Source organism: Prionailurus viverrinus, chromosome E3 (assembly GCF_022837055.1).
Source record: "Prionailurus viverrinus isolate Anna chromosome E3, UM_Priviv_1.0, whole genome shotgun sequence".
Classification (NCBI taxonomy): Eukaryota; Metazoa; Chordata; class Mammalia; order Carnivora; family Felidae; genus Prionailurus; species Prionailurus viverrinus.
The window spans coordinates 5,131,647-5,145,749 of record NC_062576.1 but is presented as its reverse complement, the minus strand read 5'-3'; the positions used below and the strand labels follow the sequence as shown (position 1 = coordinate 5,145,749).

At 46.8% G+C, this 14,103-nt stretch overlaps 1 protein-coding gene across 2 annotated transcripts in view; it reads right to left on the bottom strand.

Annotated features, from left to right (window-relative positions):
* DAGLB (diacylglycerol lipase beta) overlaps positions 1-11,372 on the bottom strand; it is a 34,845-nt gene extending 23,473 nt beyond the window's left edge. For both annotated transcript variants that reach the window (XM_047837732.1, XM_047837733.1), the window contains exons 1-3: positions 11,170-11,372; positions 9,291-9,442; positions 483-654 (exon numbers count right to left, since the gene is read on the bottom strand). In XM_047837732.1, coding sequence (XP_047693688.1) covers positions 483-654; positions 9,291-9,442; positions 11,170-11,264 — 419 coding nt within the window. In that variant the 5' untranslated portion in view covers positions 11,265-11,372. The remainder of the gene's footprint in view (positions 1-482; positions 655-9,290; positions 9,443-11,169) is intronic.
* Between the last annotated feature and the right edge of the window lie 2,731 nt (positions 11,373-14,103).

Sequence of the window (14,103 nt, the reverse complement as noted above, 5' to 3'; positions counted from 1 at the left end):
CGTGAGGGGATTCTGCCACCGCTGCCCGGGCGGCTCGGGAAGCCCCCCCTTTCCTTCTCTGTAACAGGACGGGAATTAACTTGATCAGTTCTAAGACCATTAGCCTGGAAAACGTGAAAGCCTGACTCCCAGGCAGCAGCCCCCGTCACAATTCCTGGCACTGCGTTTCTACTCCTCTTGCCTTTAGTTTTTGCCCTTGGTTTGGTATCTGGGTTTTCTTCCTTCTCATAACACAAGGGACGAAATGCAGAAAAATGAGAACCAGTGAGAAAGAAAATGACATCAATACACACATAACGAAAGATGAATTCTCATATATGAACAAGCGTCTCCCAATGTTTATGACCTACTCAAAGAGGTCCAATTCCTAACGATTTCAGGAAGCCCCTGTGCCATTGGGCTATCCGCAGTTACCCAGAAAGGTCTGTCGACTTCCATCTCACCTGAGACAAGAAGCTGAGAGAGAAGACGGAAGGCCTCACCTGACAACGACAGTGGCAATGATGCCATTCACAACCGTCTTGTCACACCGAATGTCGTCTGCTATCCAGGCGGCCCCCAGAGAAGCCCAGCCCATCTCTGGCAGAAAGAGCGCCAGGCGGATGTAAAGCAGCTTAGCCATGGATTTCCGCGGTCCAGGGTTACAAATGGTTCCTGAAACACAGAAGATATTCAAACTGGTCACCTGCTTCCTCAGACACTTCCTTCCCACAGAAACAGCAGAGCACCTATTAGCACAGTACCCACCTGGCTCCATCTACTTGTAACTGGTACTCAAGGCCTAAGACTGACCGTCAGTGACCGATGAGGGGTGGGAACATGACAGAAAGCCTCCGGGTTCTACCTGGGGCGACCATATAATCATTGGCCAAACTGGGATACCTCTGAGAGGGGAAGGAGGGGCTGTTCATAATTATGCTGGAACGGCTGGCACCAAACAGAGCCGTCTCAGGCCAACAGACCTACACAGTCACCAAGTTCAAGCAGCCACAAGAATGACTCCACCACCTAATCGAGACCTATGGCGTTCAGGCACCATCTGAAACACCTCACGTCTATTATTCTGTAATCCTCACGACTCTGAAAACAGTTACCATCCCATTTTTTTTTAATATTTATCTTTTGAGAGAGAGAGAGAGAGAGAGAGAGAGAGACGGAGCATGAGTCGGGGAGGGCCAGACAGAGAGAGGGAGACACAGAATCCCAAGCAGGCTCCAGGCTCCAAGCTGTCAGCACAGAGCCCGACGCGGTGCTTGAACTCACGAACCGTGAGATCATGACCTGAGCCAAAGTCAGATGCTCAACCGACTGAGCCACCCAGGCGCCCCCACCATCCCATTTTACAAATGAAGAAACTAAGGCTGGGAGAGCTTGGTAACTACTTTCTACAACATAATCCAGGTCTGTGTGGTCCCGGCTCTGTCTCACCAACGAACTCACTTTTGGGAAGTGAACAATTCTGATGCCTAAGATCACGTGAAGAGGCCTATTCAGACACGGACTTTTTAAATTTTTTTTTAACGTTTATTTATTTTTTGAGAGACAGAGAGACAGAACGTGAATGGGGGAGGAGCACGGAGAGAGGGAGTCAAAGAATCTGAAGCAGGCTCTAGGGTCTGAGCTGTCAGCACAGAGCCGTATGCAGGGCTCGAACCCATGAATTGGGAGATCACGACCTGAGCCGAAGTCGGATGCTTAACCGAGTGAGCCACCAAGGCGCCCCCAGACATGGCCTTTTTACTCTGCATACAAAACAAATCCAAGTATCAAGAGAGAGGCCTGGGTGCTTCAATTCCTGATGTTAAACATCAACTCTCTCCCTTTGGGAAAAAGTTGTGATAAAATACTGATTTAGGCAACATAAAAATGCCATGATTAAAACAAAAACAGTGAAGGAAAAAAGCCCCCAGAGCAATGATTGAAAACAAGATCTAGGGGCGCCTGGGTGGCACAGTCGGTTAAGCGTCCGACTTCAGCCAAGTCACGATCTCGCGGTCCGTGAGTTCGAGCCCCGCGTCGGGCTCTGGGCTGATGGCTCGGAGCCTGGAGCCTGTTTCCGATTCTGTGTCTCCCTCTCTCTCTGCCCCTCCCCCGTTCATGCTCTGTCTCTCTCTGTCCCAAAAATAAATAAACGTTGAAAAAAAAAAATTAAAAAAAAAAAAAAAGAAAACAAGATCTAAGGAATGATTTGGTGAGGAAATAGCTTTTAGGTTCCAAAAATGACCTCAGAGTCACATTTTAAAATGTTAGACACTACTGGGCCCCATTTTTGGCACAAAGACAAAATAGAAGGTAACCAAAACAACACTGTCTCTCTCTGAGGGACAAAGTGCAGGCATATGAAAAATCAGTGCTCTATTTGGAGCCCGCTACTAACAATAGGCGATCACCCGCAAAACAGGAAACAGTATCTGGGCTCACCCGCGGGGCGCACCGGAAGGCAGTAGCTCCGAATAAGGGAATGAATTCCCCAACAGCACCTGGGCCCGAAACTCCCAAAGTCCTGATACTATGCGAATGAAATAAATACATAAATAGGGAAGCAGAAAATGGAGTTCTGATTAGGATTCCAAAGAGAAATAAAGATGCTGAAAAAAATCTCCTTTATATAGTCATTCCTATGAAAACGTTTTTATTTACATATAGATCTTCCTCTCAAGGCAAGGGGTCACCAGGGCGGACTCGGCTGCTGCTGCTGCTGCCTCATAACGAGCGAGCAGAACTTCATCCTTGAATGGAATGTCCTCGGCACAGCCTTGGTCTTCATCAGGCATAGCCATTTATGTAAAAACCACAAAAGGCAGGCCCGTGTCACAGAATCTTTGGCTCAACACCTCCAGACACTGCCGTAATCTTCTCCAGCACGAAAGGAGCTGCGAGCTTGCATATAAATGCAGAGGAGATGCAAGGAAATGTCCCACAATCAGGGTCAAACACAGTGAACGGCAGACCCTGGAGGGTGAGGGTGTTCTTCCAAAATGTGGCTGTCATGAGGCTGGACCTTCCCTACTCAAACCTCCTACAAGGGAGCAACAGTAGGATTTCATCAGAGAGGTTCTCAAATCAAAACTGGAAACTACCACAATATCAAGATTCTTCCCAACTATGCCACACAGATGACCAGGAAAAAGAGGACAGGTAGATACACAGGCATCAGTCTTCTGGGCAAAGATGAGCTCCACTGGTTCCAAACGTGTCCTCTGCAACTGGGGGCGTTTCCTTTACAGAATAATGTCAGCCAAAAGCTACATAAACACTGTCTGTCAGTACAAGTGACAGGTTAATCACCGAGATGTCTCCCGGAACAGAAGGGGCAAAAGAAATTATCCGTGTATCAAGAATAAAATTAACCAATGTGCTATTACAAAATATAACTAAGGTGTGCCTGGGTGGCTAAGTCAGTTAAGGCGCCCGACTCTTGATCTCAGCACAGGTCTTGGTCTAAGGGTCATGAGTTCAGGCCCCGCACTGGGCTCTATGCTGGGTGTGACACCTGCTTAAGAAAATACAAATAGCTGGGGCGCCTGGGTGGCGCAGTCGGTTGAGCGTCCGACTTCAGCCAGGTCACGATCTCGCGGTCTGCGAGTTCGAGCCCCGCGTCAGGCTCTGGGCTGATGGCTCAGAGCCTGGAGCCTGTTTCCGATTCTGTGTCTCCCTCTCTCTCTGCCCCTCCTCCGTTCATGCTCTGTCTCTCTCTGTCCCAAAAATAAATAAAAAACGTTGAAAAAAAAAATTAAAAAAAAAAAAAAAGAAAATACAAATAGGGGCGCCTGCATGGCTCAGTTAAGCATCCGACTTTGGCTCAGGTCATGATTCCGCGGTTTGTGGGTTCGAACCCTGCGTCGGGCTCTGTGCTGACAGCTCAAAGCCTGGAGCCTGTTTTGGATTCAGTGTCTCCCTCTCTCTCTGCCCCTCCCCTGCTTGTGTGCTCTCTCTCTCTCTCTCTCAAAAAATGAATAAACGTTTTTTTAAAAAAAACGTTTTTTAAAATTAAAAAACAATTTACATACATATACAAAACTTACAATTTACAGAAAACTCATCAATTTTGTGCAGGTAATGCATGTAAAAGGTAAAAAGTTCAAACAGTTCAAGTAGGTACATAGTATTAAGCCTCTGTACCCCAGTCTTTCAGTTGTCTTCTCTTCAGGAAAAGGTAGCAAACTACACACAAGGTCCTATACCTCAGTGTATTGGAAATCACTCCTTACCCGTCCACAAAGCAGTCCTCATTCTTTGTAACATGTGCAAAGACCCAACCCATGGCCCAGTGACAGGAATGGGGTTTGTTCTGATCTTTCATACCTACAAATAGCACTGCAATGAACATCCCCACGAGGACATCCCCCCCACCCCCCTTTTTTATTTACATTCTAGCCAGTTAACATACAGTGCAGTATCGGTTCAGGAGTAGAATTTAGTGATTCGCCACCCACATGTAACACCCACTGCTCATCACAAGGGCCTTCCTTAGTAGCAACCTCTTGCCTCCCCCCATCAACACTGTCTGTCCTCTATTGTTAAGAGTCTCATAACATTTGGGTTTTTTTTTTCCTTCCTATATATTCATCTGTTTTGTTTCTTCACCTACAAGGACTTGTCTGCACACGTGCAAATATATACGAAAATACTGCCTAATACACAGTGTACTTCCCAAATCTGGCTTCCAACGTATACTTACAAACAAAACGAGCTGCTTATTTCCACACAGCCTTGCCAACTCCATGTATTATCTGGGTGACTTTTTGTTATGGCGACTGAGGCTGAACATTTTTAGTACATGTAAAAGTCACTTATATTTATTTTACTGTTTATGACCTTTGCCCATTTTTCTACTGACGATCAGTCTTCTTCTTATTTATTGTAGTAGGACCCCTAATACATGAAGAAGATTGGCTTTAAGTCACATAGTCTCGTATGTTACAATATTGTTTTCGTTTTGCTTTTTTTAACCTTATGATATTTTTCTGAAATTTACTTAAGATATATATATTTTGATGTTTATTTATATATTTTGAGAAAGAGAGAGAAGGTACGTGCATACACGCACGCAGGTACAAGAGGGGCATAGGGAGAAAGAGAATCCCAGGCAGGCTCCGCACTGTCAGCACAGAGCCCTATGTGGGGCTCAATCCTACTAACCGTGAGATCATGACCTAAGCCAAGATCAAGAGCCACCGAGGTGCCCTTAATAAGGCATACAATATTATTTGTAACGCACTGGCAATTAAACTAACATGCTTTATAAAGTACTGTTTTTAGTTCGGTTGTGGTATCTCCAGCCACAAGTAACAAAAGGTTTAAGAACAGGAAGGACCTGTCCTGACTTCAGGGACTGGAAGTGCAGAGCCAAGACAGGTGTCACCGGCATTCTTGCTTCTCACGGCTCTGCCCTCCTTTATGCGTCAGCTCATCCTAGGCTGTGAGTAGAGATGCAGCAGGAATTCAGCAGCTTATCCATACACAGAATCACCCAGGGCAAAAACTGTGTTCCTTCTGGATCTTTCCTACAGGAGCAAGGAATTGGGTCACATGTCCACTGGCTCATCCATGAGAATCATTCCTGAGCTGGGTGGAGGGTCAGCTTCTCTGACACACACACTTCCTATGTGAGCAAGGCGGGGAGGAGGGGGTGTCCTGAGTAAAACTGGAAGAGGCTGCTGGACGGGCAACCTCCCTATAACACACACACAACCAGCACATAATGCTTAACATGTACACCGACATGTTAAAAAAAAATTTTTTTTTAATATATATATATTTTTTCAACATTTATTTATTTTTGGGACAGAGAGAGACAGAGCATGAACGGGGGAGGGGCAGAGAGAGAGGGAGACACAGAATCGGAAACAGGCTCCAGGCTCTGAGCCATCAGCCCAGAGCCTGACGTGGGGCTCGAACTCCCGGACCGCGAGATCGTGACCTGGCTGAAGTCGGACGCTTAACCGACTGCGCCACCCAGGCGCCCCTAATATTTATTTTTGAGAGAGAGAGAGAGAGAGAGAGAGAGAGAGAGAGAGAGAACAGGAGTGGGGGAGGGGCAGAGAGAGACAGGGAGACTCAGATCAGAAGTAGGCTCCAGGTTCTGAGCTGTCAGCACAGAGCCCAACACGGGGCTCGAACCCACAAACTGTGAGGTCATGCATGACCTGAGCTGAAGTCAGACGCTCAAACAACTGAGCCACCCAGGCGCCTCAACCCGTTATATATTTTCTGAGCCCTGACCATGAATGTGAGATGGTGCAGGCATTAAGCAAAGGCTCAAGAGAAAGAGCCTCAGTGAACACGGCCATCCATCACAGGGTGTGAAAGTGCCCTGATACCACCAAAAATATCAGGAAAAAAATACTTAAGGGAAAAAAAAAGCTACATTACTGCTTTAAATCTGAACCTCCTGATATAGCTGTACACTTGGTCTCCTAACCAGAATATGACATGAACAGAAAGGGCAAATAAATGAGATGATGCTACGGGCACCTGGGTGGCTCAGTTGGTTGAGTTTCCGACTTAGGCTCAGGTCATGATCTCACAGTTCATGGGTTTGAGTTCCCATCGGGCTCTGTGCTGACAGCTCAGAGCTTGGAGCCTGCTTCGGATTCTGTGTCTCCCTCCCTCTGTCTGTCTCTCTCTCTCTCTCTCTCTCTCTCTCTGCCCCTCCCCGACTCATGCTTGGTCTTTCTCTCTCTCTCTCTCAAAAATAAACATTTAAAAAAATTTTAATAATTTAAAAAACCAAAAAACTAAAATAAATGAATAATAAATAATAAAATAAATGAGACAATGCCATAGCTGAAATGACACCAATCTAACTACTTCATCTTTCAGAAATTCAGACTTCATTAAAAAACTCTTTAGTGCTGGGGCACCTGGCTGGCTCAGTCAGTAGAGCATGCAACTGCTGACTGCTGAACTAAGGGTCAGTTCAAGATCTACGTTGGGGGTAGAGTTTATTTCAAACAAAAACAAAAACACAAAGGTACTTCTCCCAATGGGGAATTGCACAGATCACAAAACTGGGCCGATCTTCATGCATTCATGTTTCCAGGGCCATGCTGAAATACCCAGAGCTCTCTTTCCTATACATTTCTCTAGGAAGTGGGCACAAGCCACACTCCTTGGTCATCCAAAACCCTATGGTCTTTCTCATGAAACAGTTGGCCACTGAGCGACCACCACCTTTTAAGTTTCAGTTGGTCATTCCAAACCATCAAGATCGTGATCCTGCCACCCAGTTTTACCATCATTTTGAGTGTGTAAGCATGCCTCCTGCAGCCCCATTCAAGCAACGATGAAATGCACTGGAGAGCGGCACACCATACATGCTTGCCTTTGATACTTCCTAATGCGCCACACTGCTTGGCTCATCCTGTGAGCCTAAGCAATCATATAGGGAAGGTTCCCAACATTTTGGGTGAAGTGACTAGTAAAAACCCTAACACACAGAAAAGAGTTAGCACTTAAACAAAATTTTTGTTAATCTTTATTTATTTTTGAGAGAGAGAGAGAGAGAGAGATAGAGAATCTGAAGCAGGCTCCAGGCTCTGAGCTGTCAGCACAGAGCCCAACGCGGGGCTTGAACCCACAGACTGTGAGGTCATGACCTGAGCCAAAGTCAGACACTTAACCGACTGAGCCACCCAGGTGCCCCAGAAAGAATTATCATTAAGAATAGGCAGGACTCCTGGGGCACCTGGGTGGCTCAGGTGGTTGAGCGTCCGACTTTGACTCAGGTCATGATCTCGCGGTTTGTGAGTTCAAGCCCCGCGTCGGGCTCTGTGCTGACAGCTCAGAGCCTGGAGTCTGCTTCAGATTCTGTCTCCTCCTCTTTCTTCCCCTCCCCTGCTCATGCTCTGTCTCTCTCCATCTCTCAATAATAAATAAATGTTAAAAAAAAAAAAAAAAGAATAGACAGGACTCTTGGAGTGCCCGGGTGGTTCAGTCGGTTAAGCAGCCGACTTCAGCTCAGGTCATGATCTCACGGTCTCTGAGTTCAAGCCCCGCATTGGGCTCTGTGCTGACAGCTCAGAGCCTGGAGCCTGCTTCGGATTCTGTGTCTCCCTCTCTCTCTCTGCCCCTCCCCCACTCATGCTGTTTCTCTCGCTCTCAAAAATAAATGAACATAAAAAAATAGAATTCTTGTAACTCACTAATAAAAATGACAAATAACCCCACTTGAAACTGGGCAAAGGATCTGAGTAGACACACCTCCAAAGATGATATACAAATGGCCACTAACCATATGAGAGGATGCTCAATACCACTAGTCCTCAAGGAGATGCAAATCAGGGCGCCTGGGTGGCTCAGCTGGTTAAATGTCTAACTTTGGCTCAGGTCATGATCTTGCGGTTCATGAGATTCAGCCCGGTGTCGGACTCTGTGCTGACAGCTCAGAGCCTGGAGCCTGCTTCGGATTCTATGTCTCCCTCACTCTCTGCCCCTCCCCTGCTCCTGTTTGTGCGTTCCCCCCCACCCCCTTCTCTCTCTCAAAATAAATAAACCTTAAAAAAAAATTAAAAAAAAAAAAAAAAAAAAAGGAACTGCAAATCAAAACCACAATGAAGTGCACTAGGATGGCTATGCTCGAAAAGGCAGACAATGAGAAGTGTTGGTGAGGATGTAGAGAAATGGAAACGCTTCATAAACTGAAAGAAAAATGGTACAGCTGCTTGGAAAACAGTCTGGCAGCTCCTCAGAAGGTTAAACACAGGGTGACCACATGATCTAACAATTCCACCCTAGGTATGTCCGAGAGACACGAAAACCTCTATGTACGCAAAAACATGGATCTGGATGTTCATAGTGGCATTATTTATAATAGCCCCAAAGTGTAAAATAACTCCAAATGCCCACCAACTGGCAAACGGATAAGTAAAATGTGGCATATACATTCAATGTAATTGACATTACTCAACCATAAGAAGAATGAAGTACTGACACACTAAAACATGAATCAACCTTGAAAACATGCTAAGTTTGGAGCCAGACCCAACGACCACATGGTGGATGATTCTACCTATATGATCCAGAATGGCCAAACCTACAGACAGAAAGCAGATACATGGATGGCTAGAGCTGAGGAAATCCGGAAAAATGAGGAATGATTGCTAATGGGTATAGGATTTCTTTCAGGGATGATGAAAATGTTCTAAAACTGTGGTGATGGCTGGACAGCTCTGTGAACAGACTAAAAATCTTTGACCTGCACACTTTAAATGGGAGAATTTTACAGTATGTGAATTATATCTCAATCAAACTGTTAAAGAACAGACAGCAAATACAAAAGGCTTTACCTTTCATGCTGACACATACGATGGCTGTCAGGGTACATATTATAACTGCTAGGAGGACAATAAGAACAATCAAGTAACTGCTGAGGAGGACACCGCCAGCACAGTCCAGCTTGCCTCTGTGCAGGAGGTACAAAGTCAAAATGCCAATCCACCTGCCAAGAGATAGGGAGAGTCAGAAATGGAATCCAAGGAACTACTCTGCAAAACATAACAGAAAGAAATAAAAGGAGTTAACATTTCTAAAATTTTTTTTTAAATATTTAAAAATAAAAATTTTAAAGGAGTTAACATTTCCCCAAACAAAGTGAAATTTACTTTGGACTAAAATTTTCTTCGATAAAAGATCTAAAAAAAAAATAATAAAAAATCTACTAAGTCAATTAAAAAGTATGACTTTAAAAAAATTAGCTTTATGCTTTCTGTGCCTACATGACTGCCCTTATTCTCTGCCTGCTGTAATTCATAAGAGGTATTTAACGCCATACGCAAACATACTATGAACTGCTGAAAAACAGCAACCCCATAATGACTCAGAAAGATGCAACCGTAGGAGCACCTGGGTGGCTCAGTCGGTTGAACATCTGTCTCTTGGTTTCAGCTGACATCATGATCTCGTGGTTCATGAGTTCAAGTCCCGAGCTGGCAGTGCACAGAGCCCGCTTGGGATTCATTCATTCATATTCTCTATCTCGACCTCTGCCCTTCTCCCACTCAGGTTCCTCCCCCCCCCCCCAAATAAATTAATGAAAGAAAGAAATATGCAACTGTAAATCAACAAAGTACATGCTTGCTAAATTATTAACAAGATAGCGTTTACTCCTGTGTATTAACGAGAAATTGACACACATTGTAATCTGCTGTGTGATACAAAAGCAGCAGGCAAGAAGTTATCCAAAGACCACCGATAGTGAACGCTGATAAGCGTGAAAGGCCAAGTATTGCGACTTCGAGATTTCAGTGCAGTACTTCAGTGCAGAATAACAATAAAGACAACCCCAAACAAGGCAAAGTAATAGCGACCGGTCCCCAGAGGTATTTCAGCAAAGGGCAGAGCACCCCTGGCAAGAACGCTGTATTAAGGATTCAAGCCCAGAGGTGGAACTGGACTAGATAACATCTTATGCTTTTGTATAAGACTTTGGGTCTGGAAATAATATTGGGAAATGATTTCAGAGGCTCGGCTCTGGAAATTACGAAACTACTGAGAAGCCACTTCCAATATTTTGTGTTTTTGTATTCCTTTCCCCTCAAGAATGTGTTTTTAAAAAATTACAGTGGTGCTGTTTTATTTCCTGCTCAGACCGGTTGGGAACAGACCTCAGGAGCCCAATTCCAGTTCCCATGGGTTCCACACTTGGAAAGACGAAAGGGTACATATTTCCCGAGCCTGAGCCTGACTGCTCCTCATGCATGGAACTCGGCCACAACCGGCTCGGGAACGGCAGCCACGCTATTATGTTCCATCTTTCCTCTGGCGGACAAAAGATGCCCTGCGTTTCCAGGCCGAGCGCCGTGATCATGCAAGGGCTGCTCCCCGGCTCCAGGAAGCGGAACCGGAGGTCACGGCCTTTGGTCGGGAACGACGTTCCGGAGGCCCCCAGGGCCAGGCCTAGGCGCCGCACGTGACGGGCGCCGGTGCCACGGGACCCACCTGGGTGCCCCCGGGCCTGGCCGACCCGCTCCGGCCTCAGTGAGCCCTCCGTGAAATGGGTAGAGCGGCAGCACCCAGGTCCTCGGCGTTGGGGAGGCCCCGATGCGGGAACGTGGGGCCCGAGTCGGCGCGCACAAACCCGGCGACACGGACGCTACTCCCGGACCCGCTCCCTGCGCACCCCGGCCGGCCGGCCGGCCGCCAGCCCACACAGCCCGCCGCCCTTACCACACCACTCGCAGGGACAGCTCGAAGAACCCCGGGAAGACCAGGTCGTCACTGGCGATGGCCCAGCGCCGACCGAAGAGCACCATCCCGGGCATGGCGGAGGCCCCGCTGCCCGGCCTCGGGCCAGCCTGCCGCGCGCCGGCGGCCACTCGAAGCCCCGCGGCCTCCGGGAACCAACGCCAAACTGACTACGACTCCGCGCAGGCGCACGCTAGGGCCCGGCCCGGCGCACGCGCACTGAGCCCCCTCGCAGCAGCGGGACGCTCCGCGCCTGCGCAGATACGCTGACCCGGAGGACTCTGGTTGGCCTGATAGCTGTTTTTGAACGGGAGCGAAGTCCGTTCTGACAATATTCCCATTTTGTAGGTAAGGACTCTTCAGGCCCGGAGAAATTGCCCTCCCCACCGAGATCCACGGCTGTTAATGGCGGATCTGAGGCTCATCCCAGGTCTGTGGGCTTCGAGGCGTGTGACCATCGATGCTCCCTGCGGTCAGGAGTGCCGCGTTAGGACGCCTCTGAGTTCCGGGTCTGAAACCACCTGGCGGCTCGGGGCTGGGGCGTGGGGGTGATAGCCTGATCCGCGCCCCTTCCCCGCGAGCACGCGGTCGCCTAGTGGCGTGGTTTCTGAGCCCTTAGCACCTCCACTCTCCTCCACCCTCGTCCCAGCCTCCTTTGCCTTATGCCTGGTCCGATCTCATTGTGCCCCCTCATTCTGCTGTTACTCCCCTCGCCCCCGACAAGGTATTTCCCCTGAATACACTTTGTGCGTAACATTGACTCCAACCCCCCACCCCCACTCCGGAAAGGTTTTTCCCTGGTAGTCACACATCAAGTCTGTCAGTGCGTGATTGTATGTCTCCCTGGGTTTGGGTTACCATTCTCTCTCTCTCCGTCACCCCGCTGCCTGCCGTCCTCCCCAACCCCCAACCCCCAAATACAGCAAGTTCATTGACGCCCCAGGGTTTTTACATTTTCTGTGTCCTCTGCCAGGGCTGCTCCTCCCCAGGTAGTTCCATGTCTCTCTCTCAGTTCATTCAGGCCTCAGCTCCAGTGTCCGGGTCTCAAAGACGCCTTCTCCGGCCACCTTATCTAAACAGTTGTACACCCACCTGTTTCCATTCCCTTACCCTGCTTTAGTTTTATCTCATAATAATTACTCCGTGACACGGCACCATGTTTGTTATACCTCTCTCCTCCCACCTTAGGGTGTAAATTGCATGAGCAATTTACCCTGTCCATCTTGTTGACTGCTGTGCACGTGATAGAGCACATTACAGGCACTTACTAAATAGTTGATGAATGAATAAATAAATTCATTAAATGTCAAGATTTTCTAAGTCTGAAGTTCCTTCTAAAGGGCAAAATTTCAGGGTTAAATATAAAATTGAAATTGTATTGATGGTTGTGGAAATCGTACAGAGATTGTAAATGGGGATGTTACAAGGTTTCTATAGAAAAGAGAACTATTCATTATAAAATAAGTACTTGAGTACTTGGTGTGGCCAGTGACTTAATCAGAGAGGTCAGGGAGGACTTCCCTGAAAGAGATACTAAAACGAGATTGGAGGAAGAGTAGGAAAAGAGGGTGATTCTGAAGTTAGAGAGGCCTGTGTCTATGATCCGAATATTCTCAAATGTAATACTTCCCTTTTGAAAGCAGAATTTGTAAGGCTTAGGAGTAAGAAAATTCTTCTATATAAACTTTTGTTAGTAAAGATAAGCTGTCAACTTAATGTTAAGAACAATAACAACCCACAAAACTATCATTTCAAAGAGGTAGTGTGCATATTAAAAAAACGTATTTTGGGGCGCCTGGGTGGCTCAGTCGGTTGAGCGTCGACTTCAGCTCAGGTCACGATCTCACGGTTCATGAGTTCGAGCCCCGCATCAGGCTCTGGGCTGATGGCTCAGAGCCTGGAGCCTGCTTCCGATTCTATGTCTCCCGCTCTCTCTGCCCCTCCCCCATTCATGCTCTGTCTCTCTCTGTCTCAAAAATAAAATAAACATTAAAAAAATTAAAAAACAAAAAACAAAACAAAAAAAAACGTATTTTGGGGCGCCTGGGTGGCTCAGTCGGTTGAGCATCCGACTTCGGCTCAGGTCATGATCTCACAGTCCATGAGTTCGAGCCCCGCATCAGGCTCTGTGCTGACAGCTCGGAGCCTGGAGCCTGCTTCGGATTCTGTGTCTCCCTCTCTCTCTGCCCCTCCCCCACTCATTCTCTCTCTCTCTCTCTCTCTCTCTCTCTCCCAAAAATAAATAAAACAATTAAAAAATAAAAAACGTATTTTGAATAGTTCTAATCTCTGCAAGTTATGTCCTATTTCCGTATAACATTCCATTGGTTGAATTAGAGCTATTTTATTTTTTAAAGTTTATTTTGAGAGAGACAGAAAGCACGAGCAGAAGAGGGGCAGAGAAAGAGGGGGAGAGAGAGAATCCCAAGTAGGTTCCATGTGGTCAGTGCACAGAGTCTGATGCGGGGCTCGAATTCACAAACTGAGATCATAACCTGAGCCAAAGTCAGACACTTAACTTACTGAGCCACCCAGGTGCCCCAAATTAGAGCTATTTAAAAACATTAACTTGGAGAAACAGTGATCTTTACTTTCACTTTTCCAAATCAACTGATTTATTTCTTCCACTATTCCTTTAGCACTTAATTTTCTTTCGTATGAGTAAATCCCTGTCCTGAGTAAAATTAATACCCTTGCATTTAGACTCTGTCAGATGGGTGTCGGGCAATGTTAGCTAGATCTTTCAGGAATTTGGACAGTTGTTTTTCTAAGGCCTTCTTGACAGCCCTGAGATCTTCAATTCTCAGAATTCCAAGTAAACTTAAGTGACTTTTTTAGTTTCGGGGCACACCAGTTTCCCTATTACACAACCATTAATTGTCTTAGAACCCTTATTAGAGGAATAAATACGTTGCG